The following is a 15,883-nucleotide window of genomic DNA, read 5'->3' as shown; positions in this document are numbered from 1 at the left end:
GGTCTTGGGGAAACTTTGGAGCCACTCTTTATTATTACTGCTATTATTATTATTTTTTATACACAGTCTCCCTCTGTTGCCCTGGGTAGAGTGCAGTGACACAATCTAGCTCACTGCACCTCCGGCTCCTGGGCTCAAGCAATCCTTTGGCCTTAGCCTTCTAGAGTGCTAGGATTACAGGGATGAGTCACCATGCCTGACCTGTTTATTATTATTATTATTGTTCCTGTAGCTGTTGATCTTAAATAAACAGATTTCCAGAAGAGCAATGGCCAACTGACTATGCATAGAAGACATTAAAATTAACTGGGAAACAGAAGAATAGGGTTTCTGAAGGGTCTAATATTCTGGCTCTACCACTGATACGCTAGCTGTACCACCTAAAGGAACACAAATTCTCTGAGCCTGCTCCCCATCTCATAAGCAGGAATAGTAATCTGCACTTTGTCAGCCTTACATAATTTTTACTTAGAACAAACTAAATAATTCAAGTAAAAGTAATCTGTAGCTTAGAAAAAGCTATACAAACATAAGGAGGAAAGTATTTTGCTTTTAAATAAAAGGGCAGGGAGAAATGAGATAATCTCAACCACATACAAACTGCCTTTTTTTTGTTTTTTTTGAGACAGGGTCTCACTCTGTTGCCTGGGCTAGAGTGCTGTGGTGTCGGCCTAGCTCACAGCAACCTCAAACTCCTGGGCTCAAGTAATCCTACTGCCTCAGCCTCCCAAGTAGCTGGGAATTTAGTTGTCCAACTAATTTCTATTTTTTTTTTTTTTTTAGTAGAGTTATGTTCTCGCTCTTGCTCAGGCTGGTCTCAAACTCCTGAGCTCAAAGGATCCACCCACCTTGGCCTCCCAGAGTGCTAGGATTACAGGTGTGAGCCACCACGCACGGCCCAAACTGCCTTTTGAAAAATTTATATGTACAGTCAGTAACTGCCCTAAAATGCTAAAAACAGACTGTTCTGAACAATTTCACACATGATTGTCCAGTTTTCCTCCACACATGCATCATGCTAATTAAAGGTCTTCATGCTGTGTTAGAGGAAACTGAAGTGTTAGAACAAAATAGACTGACATGCTATCTCAAGGAGCTTGTATCAGCTAAGGAGGGATTCAGGAAAGTTAAGGCATTAGAGGTAGGAAGGATTAGGATCACTGAGGTTATAAGAATTTAAAACTTAAAAAAAGGTATTAACAGCTTAGAATTTAAAGAAATGTTAAGAGATGGCTTTTCCCAAAGAGGGGCACCATTATTCAAACCCTAGACAAGTGATTTCATGAAGCTATTATATGCAACTCCTCCAGAATCTGACATTTGATTACATTTAAAATTCATCTTTGGTTCCCTTTTCCTTCCTCCCCCATACACCATGTGTTCTTGCCCCAACCTCCCACTTTTTCCTCCTTTGATTTATTTCCATTTCAATCCCCTTTGAAAGCCTGGGTCCAGTAACCTCTCCTTGCCTGGCTCTCCTGATACATAACCACCCACCCTGACATGTATGAACGTTCCTCTTTGGAAAAATCATACTTTGTTTTTGCAGAGGTGGAGACATAGAAAATTATTCAAAACTATTATTACTTTTCTAAAATAGAAAGAATAAGATCTTTAAATTCCAAGCTGTTTCCCTAGAAGGGGAGAGGAAGTGGGGGAAGAGAAGCAATGGTAGTTTCAAACCCGCTCAGACTTGGTCATTGGTGGTGGCACCGTGGCATTCTCATTCCATCCGGGCAGGCTCCTGGCCAGAGGCATTCAGTCAAAGCAGGTCGGGGGAGGGAAATATGGGCAACAGACTTGCAAAGATGGAGAGAAAGAGAAAGGTAAAATAAAGGAAGGAGTTTAACGAAGGGAGAAGGAAAGGCAGAAACAAGGAAGGAAGATGGGGAAAATGGAATAAAGGAAAGGAGAAAACAGGGCGAGTAATAGGGGAGGGCTGAAGAGAGACACAGAAACAAACCAGGAGAGAGAAAACAGAAATGGCCGGGGTGTTAACAAGAGTAGGCGCCAGAGAGACCAAGTGGAACGGGCAGAGCAGGGACGAGGAGGGGAGGGAGCGGGAGAGACTGCCATGCCTAGCCTCTATCTATTTGTGTACTTCCTTACACTGTCGTCGGTAGCTGCCTTATCTATTTTCACCTCAGGCAGGAGCCGCCCGCCGATGTGCGAGCCCGGGCCGATGAGGGACACCACGCCGTTGCAGTCCACCGTGCTGTTGCGCTTCACGCTGCGCCGCAGGCTGGGGAAGATGCGCGAGGAGCGGCTGCCCTGGCTGTAGCCGCTGTAGCCGCTGTAGCTGCTGCGGCGCTCGCGGGCCCGGATCGGGATGAAGAGGGAGTCCCGGCGGCCCTCGCTCTCCTCCACCGTGCTGTGCTCGTCGTCCGCGAACTCGTTCTCCGAGCCCGGGTCTCGGAAGCGCCCGGGGCCGCGGAAACTGAAGATGCTGCTTTTGCTGTTGTGGCGGGAGAGGAAGGGCGAGCCTGGGATGCTGAGCAGTGACTGCAGGGGCAGGGGGAGAGACAGAGAGAGACAGAGAGTGGCATGAGACCAGCGTGGACCCTACGGGCTGGGCAAAAATTAGGCTAGGCTAACCGACCTGGCCCCACCCTTGCAGTCTAGGTACCAGAACACAAATGTTTCCAGAAAGTACGCCTGGATGTTGACTATTACCGTTCATTACACACTATTATACGCTTCCCCTTCCCTGTACACTTGAGATATATACCTGTGCTTGCTTAGTTAAGGATTCAAAAATTCTACTTGCTGTTCACTCATGCACCCATAGATGCTTTTATCTTATGTTCTGTGTAACTCATCCGCAGGGAAGCATGTCAGTGTGTGTACATCTGTCCCTTTAACTTACTGAAGTAAGACTCCATGCCACACTTGGCAAAAAGAGAATTTTAAAAGTGCCCATATCATTTGCCATTCTCTCCATGAGTATATTTCTTGGAGACTGAATATTATTCCAACAGTGCTCTTTAAGCTTTTTAGTTCAGCTGAAAATTATGTATGGCCTATTCCACCTCATTTTAAAGTCAACATAAAACTTTTTTCACCAAAAGTTTAAATAGTTGTAAACTATATAATTCCCAGTTTAAACGGCTATAAATTATATCATTATCAGCACTGATATTTTTAAATAAAACTTTTCTTTACTACTTGGAAATTTTTCCTGATTTCTTTTTCTCCTTGAACGCAATACTTCTATTTCATGTTCCCTAGAAAATTTTATGTAAATGTGTATTTTTTATGTTTTAGTGTAGATATCACCCTTGAATGCTGCTCTGCAATAAAAAATTATAAATAAACTGTATTTAATATTTTAAAATTTTCCTGTGACTATGATTCTCTAAGAAATTTTAAAAATTCTTCCAGATTGAGTTTCTATTATAATTCTTTTGAATACAGTTGATCAAGCTACACAAATTTATAACATATTTTATAAGAAATAAGCTTAAAAATGACAATTATATTAAAATGCATTTCTTTCTTTTTTTTTTGAGACAGAGTCTCACTTTGTCGCCCAGGCTAGAGTGAGTGCCGTGGCGTTAGCCTAGCTCACAGCAACCTCAAACTCCTGGCTCAAGCAATCCTCCTGCCTCAGCCTCCCAAGTAGCTGGGACTACAGGCATTCGCCACCATGCCCGGCTAATTTTTTGTATATATATTAGTTGGCCAATTAATTTCTATTTATAGTAGAGACGGGTTTCGCTCTTGCTCAGGCTGGTTTCGAACTCCTGACCTCGAGCAATCCGCCCGCCTCGGCCTCCCAGAGAGCTAGGATTACAGGCGTGAGCCACCACGCCCGGCCTAAAATGCATTTCTTAATGAGATAGATTTTATCAGTTGGTGCTTAAATATTTGTTGACAGTATTACTTATTAGAATGAGACATGACTCCAAATCAGTCCCCTCCTTTCTACTGATAGATTTTAAGTGCTGAGAAACCTTATTCATATAAATATTATCTTGGAATGGAAAAACTTTGTTATACTAATGTCAGTCAATTCTTTGAACTCTCTCCAAGTTATATGCCAAAAATCACATAGTAAGCTATCAGCAAAATTTATTTTAATGATCTACTGGCTGACAAATTAGATCCTCTTTCAATTTTGTTAAAAGCAAAGAACTGAAAGAGCAACTTGCCAAAGGATTTGTTACCTAATTATTACAAGGATTCTCCTTCTTGATTTCTGAGGATACCAAAAGGTTTTATTATTTATTAATATTTATATTCTTACATGAGTGCTTTTACTTAAAGGAACCTGTTTAATGCAACAGAAGGTTGGAATAATTGAAATATTGTAAACTTCTTTACATCATTGCAGTCACTTGGTTTTTAATATGATTTTATCTTATCACAAACTTTAAATGTATATTTGTCAAAACCTTAAAGCAACAGATTTACCTCATTTATGAGAATGTCTCCCACATGATCTAATTAGCAAAGTCAAAGCAATGTCAAAGCAATTGACCAAATCAGACTTATTTTCATATTAAAAAAGTATGACCTAATTTTTCATTTTTAATAAATGTATTAATATGTACTCCAGGGATAACCATCCCACTCTTGAACTTAAAAACATCTCGACAACCCAATTATAACTCTGTTTCACTCTTAACAGAAATAAAAAAGAGGTAAATTCAGAAAGCCTTACGATGGATTTAAGGTTCCTGGATTAAAGAAAACTTTGTAGACACTAAAATTTTCAATTGTCCTTTTGTTTGGCACCCCAAAGATTTTTATACCTTAAGGCAATGCTCCACTTAGGATTTGGGATGAAAGAGGTATGCCTCCCTTTTGTCAAGTGGAAGGAGGGTGACTGAAAAGGAAAGTAGGAAAGAAGAAGTGGTACAACTTTGGATCACAGAGCTGATCTCACGCACAGGTGAATGTGAATTAAAGATCTGGAACTGGGTTCCTTAAAACTGTGCAGGGAAAGTCTTCAAGAGCCCCAAGGAGATACAACCCCAATTTAAGGACCATTGCTCTAAGAGAAAGAAACTGACAAATGACTGACCTTAAACAATCTTCCTTGCTACCCTGAGATATTTAGTTTGCCTAGTTATGACTTTAAACTTTCAAAATAATTTTTAACTATGTGATATTTTTGCCTTAGAGTTCCAGTCTTAACCCTCTAATAAAATGATTGCACTTGCTCTTCATTGGCTGGGACTATACAATGCCAATACAATGCATACATTATATGCACTAAAGAAACCTTTTCTGATAATGCTTTTTTTTTCTTTTTTAAAGGGATGGTGTCTTGCTCCAAGGAGTGCAGTGAGTGGTGTGATCATAGTTCACTGCAGCCTCAAACTCCTAGGCTCAAGCCATTCTCCTGCTTTAGCCTCCTGAATAGCTGGGAATTCAAATGTGTGCCACTGCACCTGGCTAATTTTTTTAAAAAATTTTTTGCAGCGTTAGGGTCTCACTATGTTGTTCAGACTGGTCTTAAATTCCTGGCCTCAAGTGATCCTCCTGCCTTGACCTCCCAAAGTGTTGGGATTACAGGCATGAGCAGCCCACTGTGCCTTGCCTGGTAATACTTTTGATCATAACCCCAGAAGGGCCATGGGTCTCCTCTTTAATCTTTCTGCCCTATATTTTTGTTGAGCAGAATTCCAAGGTTGAGACCAAGGTTGATAATGATAAACTATAGTGGAAGTGAATCCATCTCAACCTACGTGTGAATTAGTAGCAAGGTTTGACATTACTACTCCAACAATATTGGACCATTTGAAACAAATGAGCAAGATAAAGAAGCTGGATAGATGGGTACAGCATGAATTAAATGAGCATCAGAAGAGAAATTGTCTCAAAGCTTGCCTTTCTTTGCTGTCATGACATAAAGGTGAACCATTTCTATACCATATTGTAACGTGATGAAAAATGGATTATTTTTGACAATCACAAGCATCTGGCACAATCGTTGGATAAAGATGAAGTGCCGAAACACAGTCCAAAATTAAATATTCATCAAAAAAAGCTAATGGTGTCTGTCTGTGGTCCAGTGCTAGTATTATCCACTACAGTTTCATGAAACCTGGTCAATCGATTACCGTGGATGTCTACTGGGACCAACTGGATGAAATGATGAGGATGCTTGCGACGAAGCAGCCAAGATTGGTCAACAGACACAGGCCAATCCTCTTGTAAGACAACGCTGACTACATGTCACCCAAACAATTCTGCTTAAACTACAGAGGCTGGACTTGGGAACTCTCTGTCATCCACCGTATTTGCCAGACCTTACACCAACTGACTACCAACTACTTCCAGGCTTTGGACCACTTCTTGCAAGGAAAAATATTCAATTCTCAACAAACTGTGGAAATTTCTTTTGCGATTTCATTGCCACTTGCTCTCTAAGCTTCTTCACTGCTGGCATAAACAAGCTACTGTGAGGATGGCAAAACTGTGTTGATAGTTTAGGTACATACTGTGATTAACTTGTACTGCTTCTTGTTTGAGATATAATAAACTACACTTTTGATTCAAAATCAGACATTCTATATTTAATAACCTAATAGCTTATGTATTGCAAATTGGTCATCCATTTTAGTGTTGTCTCATCCCTGCATTGGGTCACAGCTTTGTTTCTCACAGAAAGTTAAATTGGACAGAATTCATGATTTTCCATTAGGCCAATGTTGGGAAGATGACTTGCCCTAATGTACTACCTGGTACATTAGGTCTCACATTAGAACTGAGGTTTTATTTATCTGACAATAAAATTTAATTTTACTTAATGCAATACCTATTGAATGCTAAGTGATAAAATGGTGAATAAGATGCACAACACAGTTCCTGCCCTCTTGGAACCTGTAGAACAGCAGAAAATATTATATGTTACATAAGATCTAATACATCAGACTATTCTTTATCTTAGTGAAAGTGATAAGGATGATAGGAAGGTGATAAAGAAGATAATGATATCAATTCAGTGATATATGAACAGTTAAAAATCAGGATCCTGAAACAATATACAAAACAAGGAACCAATTTACCTATTGTTCTTTAATTCCTTGTTTCACTTTTGGGAAAACAGTTGATTCTGCAATGAATGTGAAAGGGGAAAAGATGACTTGCCCTATTTCTCCTTCTACCCAGTATCCAATCCTGATCTAGCCCATTCCCTGAGGTGCTACTTCCCAAAGGTAGCAATACCAAGCCCTCCCCAGTCTCAACTTCCCTGTACTGGAGTGTTTCAGTGATGACTCAGGACCCATGGCTCCATTAACTCCTGGGATACAGTCTAATTTAAGGCTGCCAATCAACCAGGAACTTCTGGACCTTTTCAGGTAGTCACATCACATTAACTAAAAATATTACCTTAGGTCTAGATGTTTGCTCTGGAGAATGCCTCTGGGATGTTCTGGATTTGAGGGAATGGACCTTACATTCCACAGAAAAATTATCTGTGGGGAATTTCAGGGCATTCATGTCAGCTATCTGTCAAGATGAGGCTTACAATGACTAGGATGTTTCATATATGATGAAAGGTTAGGTTTAAGCATTCTACTTCCATGTCATATTTCACTTTTTCTTTACTTTTTCTTTCTAATACAGCTGTGGTTCTTACAGTATGGTCTAGAGACCACTGGGGGGTCCCTGAGACCCTTTTAAGGGAGGCTTAAAGTCAAAACTATTTTATAATAATATAAAGATGAGATCTGCCTTCATTGTTCTCATTTTCTCACAAGCTTGCAGTGGATACTGTAAGCCTGACAGTGTCATAATATTTAAAGACTTTTCTGATGAGATTGGTGGTAATAATGAATGTGATTGTTTAATATTGTGTGTCAGTATTTAGAAGATCTGTATAACTTAGTGACTCAAAATTTCCCAAATGATCAACACATGATGCTACAAATCATTCATAGGTTAAAGATCTATGGAGCAAAAGAGAGCAAAAGATTTTATTATAAGAGAGTATGAAGTTACTGATATATAAATAGTTTCAGATTCCACACAACAACTAACCATTAAAAAAATTGTCACTGTTGAGTTTTGGAATAGCATCAAAGAGGAACATTCATAATTATCTGAAAAGGCTATTAAAATAGTCTTTCCCTTTCCAACTACATATCTGTATGAAACTGGATTTTCTTCAAATACTTTCACCAAAAAAACATATTGCAACCCATTGAATGCATATATAACCAGGTATGATATTCCAGCTATTTCCTATTAAACCAGAGATTAAGGAGATTAGCAGAAATGTAAGCACTACCACTTTTCCCCTTAATTATTTTGTTTTAAAAAACAGTTCATTTTAATAAAAAATATATAATTTGTGTTAATCTTGGAATGGGTTTATCATTATTATTTTTAAAGAAATTAGTAAATAAATATTTTAAAAATTTCTTAATTATAATTTTAATATGATAAATTAAAAGCACATTTTTAAAAAGCTCTTTAGGTCCTCAATAACTTTTCAGGATATAAAGGGATCCTAAGACTGAAATTTTTGAGAACTGCTGCAGTAGAACAATTAAAATACTTTGCAAAAATGGACTCAATTTAATAAACTGTCCTGAGCCTTAAAAATGTAGAGAAATGGGTAGGCAGATGTCTCAAGGTGATCCCAGAAGATGCAGAAGTAAAAGAAACTGACACATTACCTGAACTATGTTGTGGGAAAACAGAAGCTACATTTGTTACTAAGCCAACAGAAGAGATGACCATGTATGTGTGTAGAGAAGTAGAGAAGGGTGGCTAGGAGCACAAGCTCTGGAGTCATATGGACCTGAGTCCAAATCTTGGCTCAAATACCTACTAGCTATATAACCTTGGATAAGTTAATCTCTCTAGTTGTCAGTTTCTTCAGTTATTTTTCCAAAGAAACTGGAGGAGAGTCCTGGGACAAAGAACATTACTACTATGTGGAATGTCTAAGCAAGTCTTGGCAGTCAGCCACAGTCTCTAGGAATCTACAATTTTTTTCTATGTGGGGAAATTAGAGGAAGTGAACATTTTCATGCAAAGCAGGGCATCTCAGAAGCCCACTTTCATTTTTTGAGCTACAGAGCAATCAGTGTAACTCTGTACTAAAGCCTACAGAATAATCAGAGACCATTCAAGAGCAAAGCATTAACAGCACTAAGGTATTCATTAACTAGCTTAGTGATGGCTCTCAAGACAGGGATAATATTACAATAAAGCTGCAATCACACTTTTCCCCAAAAGAGGCTGAACTAGGAAAAAGGCGAGGTAAAAGCTAGACAGAGATGGCCTCAGGCTGTACAGAAGTCCCAGAAGGGCTAAATCATATTTCTAAAAGTCTTACATTTATTGCCCAACAATATCTGAATGCTAGCCTTGTGCAAAGAAGCAGACCTTGACTTTAGGACCTTATCTAAGAGAGGAGACATGAACATAAATAAATATGTGCATAAAAGAGAAAAAGATACCTGCCATAAACTATAATCTATTCTATACCTACAAACTTGCCAGCATTTCTTTAATTAAATGACCTAAGAATTGGATTTTGGTGGTGTTCTTTGAAATCCAAAGATGCCTATCATGTGATATTTAAATTAATAGAATGCTCAATAATTATCCCTAAGTCCCCATCCCTCTCTCTTAGTTTCCCCATTTATGAAAGTTGGGAAAAACTGGAGGTTTTCTATCTACTATATAGGCTTATTTATCACCATGACACTGTGTATCCAAAATAAGTAATTAGTAGAACTTACCATGCTCAAATAAGAAATCTTAAAGTTCCCTGACTCCCATTATTATTATTATTACCTACAATTATATACAATTTTTAAACAAAGATGTTTAAACTAAATTCTGATGTTCAGATATTAAGAAAAGTTATTCCTGATGTTTTATAACATGACGCTTGCTGGTGTGACATACACTTTAAGCCTGCCACAGGGGATCATACAGTCCTAGGGCTGGCTTTTACATCAGAGAAAGGAGGGCAGGATTAGAGCAGAGGATGTTCCAAATATGCCAGTAATGCTTCCTCCTAGAGGAGAACAATAAGGAGCACACAGAGGTAGGACTGAGGATGTAGCCATGGGCCTGGAAAATGTAGGGCCAAAGGATAAAATCAAAATCAAGAAGGATTAGCAAAACCAGAGTTCCTTAGGCTTATTTGGCCCAATGTAAAGAGTTTACCTGATTCATGATGGAAAACTTCCTCCCTATTCTGTTGTCTGGCAGCCGAAAGCCCTTCCTCCTCATACCATCTTCTGACTCTGACTTAAACACCTTCTCAGGATCCCCCTTTTCCTCTCCTTCAGAGAGTTCCTTTTGCTTCCTCTTCTTTCTCCTGTTACGTCTTTCCTTGGCACTCTTTGAACTGAGTTTAGAAATTTCAGATGAGCTCCGAGGAGAGCCCACTCCTTCTTCACCTTCTTCCTCTATGGCATCTTCTGAGACAGTTCCTGCTGAAGTGGCCATCGCTGCAGCCTAGAAAAGGAGACAGGAACAGACCAGACCAGAAGCATTTAACTAGAGCCACCTAAAGCCAACCAATTAGTACAGAGCATTTATTTCCCATAGATAGAGAAAGGATGGAAGAAAGGAGGAAGGAAACCCAGCCCGTCAGAGGAGGGTGCCCAGCTGTGCCCAGGGCCTGGCTGCTTCCACATTCTAGTTGAATTTGTATTCTGGCAAACAGCCCTAAGTGATCAGAACAGAACCCAGTGGTGAGAACTTTGAGATTTATTCTCCTGATTATCTCAAACAAGAACTTGCTTGCCTCCTTGGTACCAGAGGATCCCTTCTGAGCAAATCTGAAAATAAATGTCAAGAAACTACATTATGGGCTTAGCGATGTAAAAATACTTGTATATTTGGATAAGGATTAGAAAGTTCAGTGTTAGGGTGATGGGATCACAAGTGTTTTTTAACTTTTACTTTAATATTTTGCCTGGATCCTAACGTTTTCTCAACAAAATGCTATGCTTATGGGAAGCACTATATAAACTGCTTTGGTCATTTTTTTCTTTCCAGTTATCATTAGCAGTTAAACCCTTTACAGCTGAGAAATTCAACCGTTCACATTAACAAGCAATGTAGCCATTAAGTAAGACAAATGAAATAATTGGATCAACCATCTGCAGTTGTTGCTTGGGGTACTGTTATTAGATCAATGACTGCTATTTGAAAATGTGCCTAGAAAAGATCAATTGTAGTGGCAATCATATGGGGCTTTAGTCACCATGGTCCGGCAGGGTGTAAAGAATTCATCACCAACCTGTGCCTCTTCCTGTTGCTTTTTAAGTTGCTCCAACATTGCTTTGAACTCAGCCTCTTTTTGCTCTGCCTCTTCCAGTGTTGCCTGATTCTGCTCTTCATAAGCCATGGCCACCACAGCCAAGATCAAGTTCACCAGATAGAAAGAACCCACAAAAATGACCAAAACGAAGAAGATCATGTATGTTTTCCCAGCTGCTCGTAAGGTCTGCAAAGACAAAGAGCATTTTCTGAGTCACCTGCATCAAATGAACCAGGCTGAAAACAACTTGTGGGCCTAGTTTCTCTGCAGGGGCACTGTTTGCATTTTGAACACTAAAATGGCAGTAGTATCTCCCATCCACTGGAACACAAAAAATCTCCTCCCATTTCCAAATATTCCCTATATACTTCTTTCATAGAAAAATGCTTGCTTTTTTATTTTTTTAAAGGAAAAAAATGCTCTGAGCTAAGAATTATATTTGACTCTTGACTTTGTTGGTTGGCTCTAAAACAAGTATAAAGAAAAGAACATAAGATTTTAGTTCATTTATCTACTGGTCCTCAAAGAGTATTAACAGAAAAATTTCATCTTTGAAATCCAGTCCAAGTCACAGGAAGTCCTCATCTTGAGTGACACCTTACCTTATCCTTTTGCAATAAAATGTTTTTTTTTAAAATTCATTAAATTTTTTTTTTAAATTTTAGATTTCAATCTTTTACTTATATTTTTTCCTCTTTAAAAAAAGAGTACCAGGTAGATAGAATGGGTTTTAAAAGACGGATATGACAATATGACATAAAGGATAGTGGGTAGGAAAAAAATAGGAAGGAGGACTCTAGGCCTATTCTTTTCACTAAATTGTGAGCAAATGGACATCAAAGAACAAATAGGTTTTAGGTTATGTATATACCAGCCACTATTACTGAATTTCCACTTTTATTCTTTCAACCACAAATATTTAATGCAGCTTAGCATCAATTACAAATATTTTTTGAGAAAGATTCAAACCTGAGGGAACTCTAGGCTAACAGAAAAGAATTAATTCAGGGCTTTGAACTAGAAGTTTCCCTTAAAGAGGTTCTTTAGTGCATGAAGAGGACACGTTTCTTAATCTCAAATTTACTGGCATCACCCAATGCCAGAGTCAAAGAGAAAACAATGACTTCTCATAAAATTTCTATGCTGGAAGACCCTTAGCATCACCTACACTAACTTCTCCATCACAACCAGCAAAGTTATGACTCGTCCTCAGTCACCAGTGTAGCCCAGCAGAATGGTGCTGACCTTATTTCTGTACAACTTGCTTGAACAAGTCCAAATGTGTTATAAATCTCAAAAATGTTTATATATTTAGATTCCAAGGTCCTTGTGGATAGAAATCCCATCTTTACAATGTCTAGTATAATGCCTTGCACAAGGAGGCACCTAATATGTTTTTAACAGATACCCTAAGCCCACAAATCCAAAAGGAGACATGCTGCAGATTAGTGACACAATAGAAAGTAGCAGACATGGTAGATTCCCAGGCCAGGAAAGGTTTTAAGCTTCTATAACTATACATGACTGAGCACTCAACAAACAGGGATGATTCTCTAGCAAGTAAACTCAGAGAGAGAGGGAAAGAAAAGAAAGAGAAAGAAGAAGAGGAAGGGAAAAGAGAAGAAAAGAAAAGAGAAAAGCAAAGCAAAGCCAGGCAGGGAGAGCTGGGAGAATTCACTTAATATTTAAGCCAGGTAAACTGTGGGAAATATTAATACCATCCTCAGAGCCTATAAAATGTCTTCACTAAAGGTCTTTCACACAGAAAGTCCCTGCCCCCACATATCCTCATACAAACTCTATCACCAAAGAAAAAGAAGCATTACTCACCAATTGATACAAGTTTTCCCAATAGTCCTGGGTCATAAGGCGGAATAATGCCAAGAAGGCCCAGCTAAAAGTGTCAAAGCTTGTGTAACCATAGTTGGGGTTCCTTCCTGCTTTCATACACTGGTATCCCTCTGGGCATTGTCTGAAGAGAGAAAGTGAAGTTCAGGACTTTTCAACGTAATTCCACTCAGTCATGACCTTGGAGATAATAAATAACATAATTCCACCCACTCCATGACCTCAGAGATAATAATAACAGACCATCTATAAAGCCAGGCCAACAAATCAGAAATAGGGAAAAAAGAAAGAAAAAGAGAAAGTAAATAAGTAGCTAGCCAGTTGTTGGGGATAGCATCGATCTGGCATGCCCCTTAAAAATGCAGATTTCTATGTCCTACCTGAAACCTAGGAATTAAAAGTTCTGGATATGCAATCTGTGAATATGCTTTTTCTTTAAGAGATGGGGTCGTGCTCTGTCACCTAGGCTGGAGTGCTGTGGCACAGTCACAGCTCACTGTAGTCTTGAACTCCTGGGCTCAAGTGATCCTCCCACCTTAGTCTACTAAGTAGCTGGGCCTACAGGTGTATGCCACTACACTCAGCTATTGTTTTTTTTTTTTTTTTTTTTGAGACAGAGTCTTGCTTTGTTGCCCAGGCTAGAGTGAGTGCCGTGGCGTCAGCCTAGCTCACAGCAACCTCAAACTCCTGGGCTCGAGTGATCCTTCTGCCTCAGCCTCCTGGGTAGCTGGGACTACAGGCATGCGCCACCATGCCCAGCTAATTTTATATATATATATCAGTTGGCCAATTAATTTCTTTCTATTTATAGTAGAGATGGGGTCTCGCTCTTGCTCAGGCTGGTTTTGAACTCCTGACCTTGAGCGATCCGCCCGCCTCGGCCTCCCAAGAGCTAGGATTACAGGCGTGAGCCACAGCACCCGGCCTCAGCTATTGTTTTTGTTTGTTTTAATTTTTAGATGCAGGGTCTTGCTATGTTGTAATTAGGCTGTCTCGAACTCCTGGTCTCAAGCAATCCTCCCAACTCAGCCTCCTGAGTAGCTGGGATTAAAGGTGTGAGCTACTGTGCCTGGTTTTGAATCTGCATTTTTAAGAGGTATGTCAGGTGATCCTTATTCATGCCAAAGTATGAAAACCACTGTCCTAGATTCATATCAATGTACAGTTCAATCAAATTCAACTTAGCTACTATCCAAATGGCACAAGGCTAGAGGTTCCTCTTAATTGTTTTTGTTTTCTTAGCACTTATTGTGACAACCTAAGTCACAATGGGGATTTCAATGACCTCAGTTATACTATTTCTTCTGCTTTTAGACTCCCCTCATACTTCTTTCAATGTAATCGCTAGTATCTACTTCAATGCAGAAATTAAATAGACCTCTAGTTGTCGTGATATTAAAACACCAATTCCTAGGGGACCCATATACTCTGAATAATGATACTACCACCCTATATTTATATAGTCCTGTTTACAAAGCACTTTCATGTATGTTATGTAACTGGGTCCTTACACTAACTCTGTGAGGAAGAAAGAACATGGCTTATTAAATCCATTTATGGATGAAGAAACTGAGGCTCAGATAAGTTAAATGCCTTCCCAAAGGTCTTAGAGCTAGAAGTAGCAGAATCAGGACTCAAATATTATGTTGCTACGCTTTTTACCTCCCCCATGCTGTCAGGCCTAACATATTTTGGGTCATCCTTGGATGCTAAACTATCACCAAGACAGTGTCTGTACTCTCCGTTGTATTAATTGTGCTAAAATAGGATGAGGGAATCCACATAAGGCAGGTAAGCTATTTGGTGTTACTGATTCTATCCACAGCCTTTTACATCTTTCTTTGATTTTGGCCTGAGACTATAGGCACATTCACTTACTGGTGAAATGTCAACTTTAGATAGACAAATATGAAACAGAAAGAAAATCTATGTCAATTAATAGGTTAGACTCGATTGTAGGGTCTACTACATGAGCATGAAGAAAAGTAAAAATATTGCCCATTTTGATCCAATTAGTAATAGGTACATATTTTAAGGAAGGAGAATAAAATTAGGTGAGCTACTTACCCAGCATCAGAACTGTTCCCACAGAGTAAAGGTTCTAGCATGCCAGCAACCGTGTAAAAATTTGCTAGAAAAGTTTGAAGAGGCAGGAAATGAATAGGCAGATTTAAGTGAATGAGAGAATAAGGCTGCACTGTTCCTAACTAGCTCCAGCAGAAACGGTTACTGATCTTAGCTCATATAAATCTTTTCCGACAGCAGTGAAAACTGATAAGAATTCTTTCCCATTAATGATTTTCCCATATATTTACAAATTAAAAGTGCTACCCTGAAGCCCTGATGCAGTGTTCTCACAGTTACCCGGCTTCCATTCATACCTCAAATGTATATGCAGGTTCTGGTATTTAAATCAAAGGGGTCTAAAAGTAAGTTTTCTGAGTCTTACACCCTATTATACAACTTTATTTTTCTATCCTTGTAACTTCTTTTTTTTTTGAGACAGAGTCTCGCTTTGTTGCCCAGGCTAGAGTGAGTGCCATGGCGTCAGCCTAGCTCACAGCAACCTCAATCTCTTGAGCTCAAGCAATCCTACTGCCTCAGCCTCCCGAGTAGCTGGGACTACAGGCATGCACCACTATGCCCGGCTAATTTTTTCTATATATTTCTAGTTGGCCAATTAATTTCTTTCTATTTATAGTAGAGACAGGGTCTTGCTCTTGCTCAGGCTGGTTTCGAACTCCTGACCTCAGCCTCCCAGAGTGCTAGGATTACAGGTGTGAGCCAATG

General features: G+C 39.2%; 1 protein-coding gene across 2 annotated transcripts in view; it reads right to left on the bottom strand.

Moving 5' to 3' along the window:
- SCN8A (sodium voltage-gated channel alpha subunit 8) overlaps positions 1–15,883 on the bottom strand; it is a 177,417-nt gene that overhangs the window by 65,295 nt on the left and 96,239 nt on the right. For both annotated transcript variants that reach the window (XM_076007281.1, XM_076007280.1), the window contains exons 8-12: positions 15,161–15,224; positions 13,076–13,217; positions 11,225–11,431; positions 10,141–10,434; positions 2,143–2,502 (exon numbers count right to left, since the gene is read on the bottom strand). In XM_076007281.1, the coding sequence (XP_075863396.1) occupies positions 2,143–2,502; positions 10,141–10,434; positions 11,225–11,431; positions 13,076–13,217; positions 15,161–15,224 (1,067 nt within the window). The remainder of the gene's footprint in view (positions 1–2,142; positions 2,503–10,140; positions 10,435–11,224; positions 11,432–13,075; positions 13,218–15,160; positions 15,225–15,883) is intronic.

The sequence above is a fragment of the Microcebus murinus genome, chromosome 10, assembly GCF_040939455.1.
Source record: "Microcebus murinus isolate Inina chromosome 10, M.murinus_Inina_mat1.0, whole genome shotgun sequence".
Lineage (NCBI taxonomy): Eukaryota > Metazoa > Chordata > Mammalia > Primates > Cheirogaleidae > Microcebus > Microcebus murinus.
Note: the sequence above shows the minus strand (reverse complement) of the source record. Positions and strands in the feature narration are given on the sequence as shown.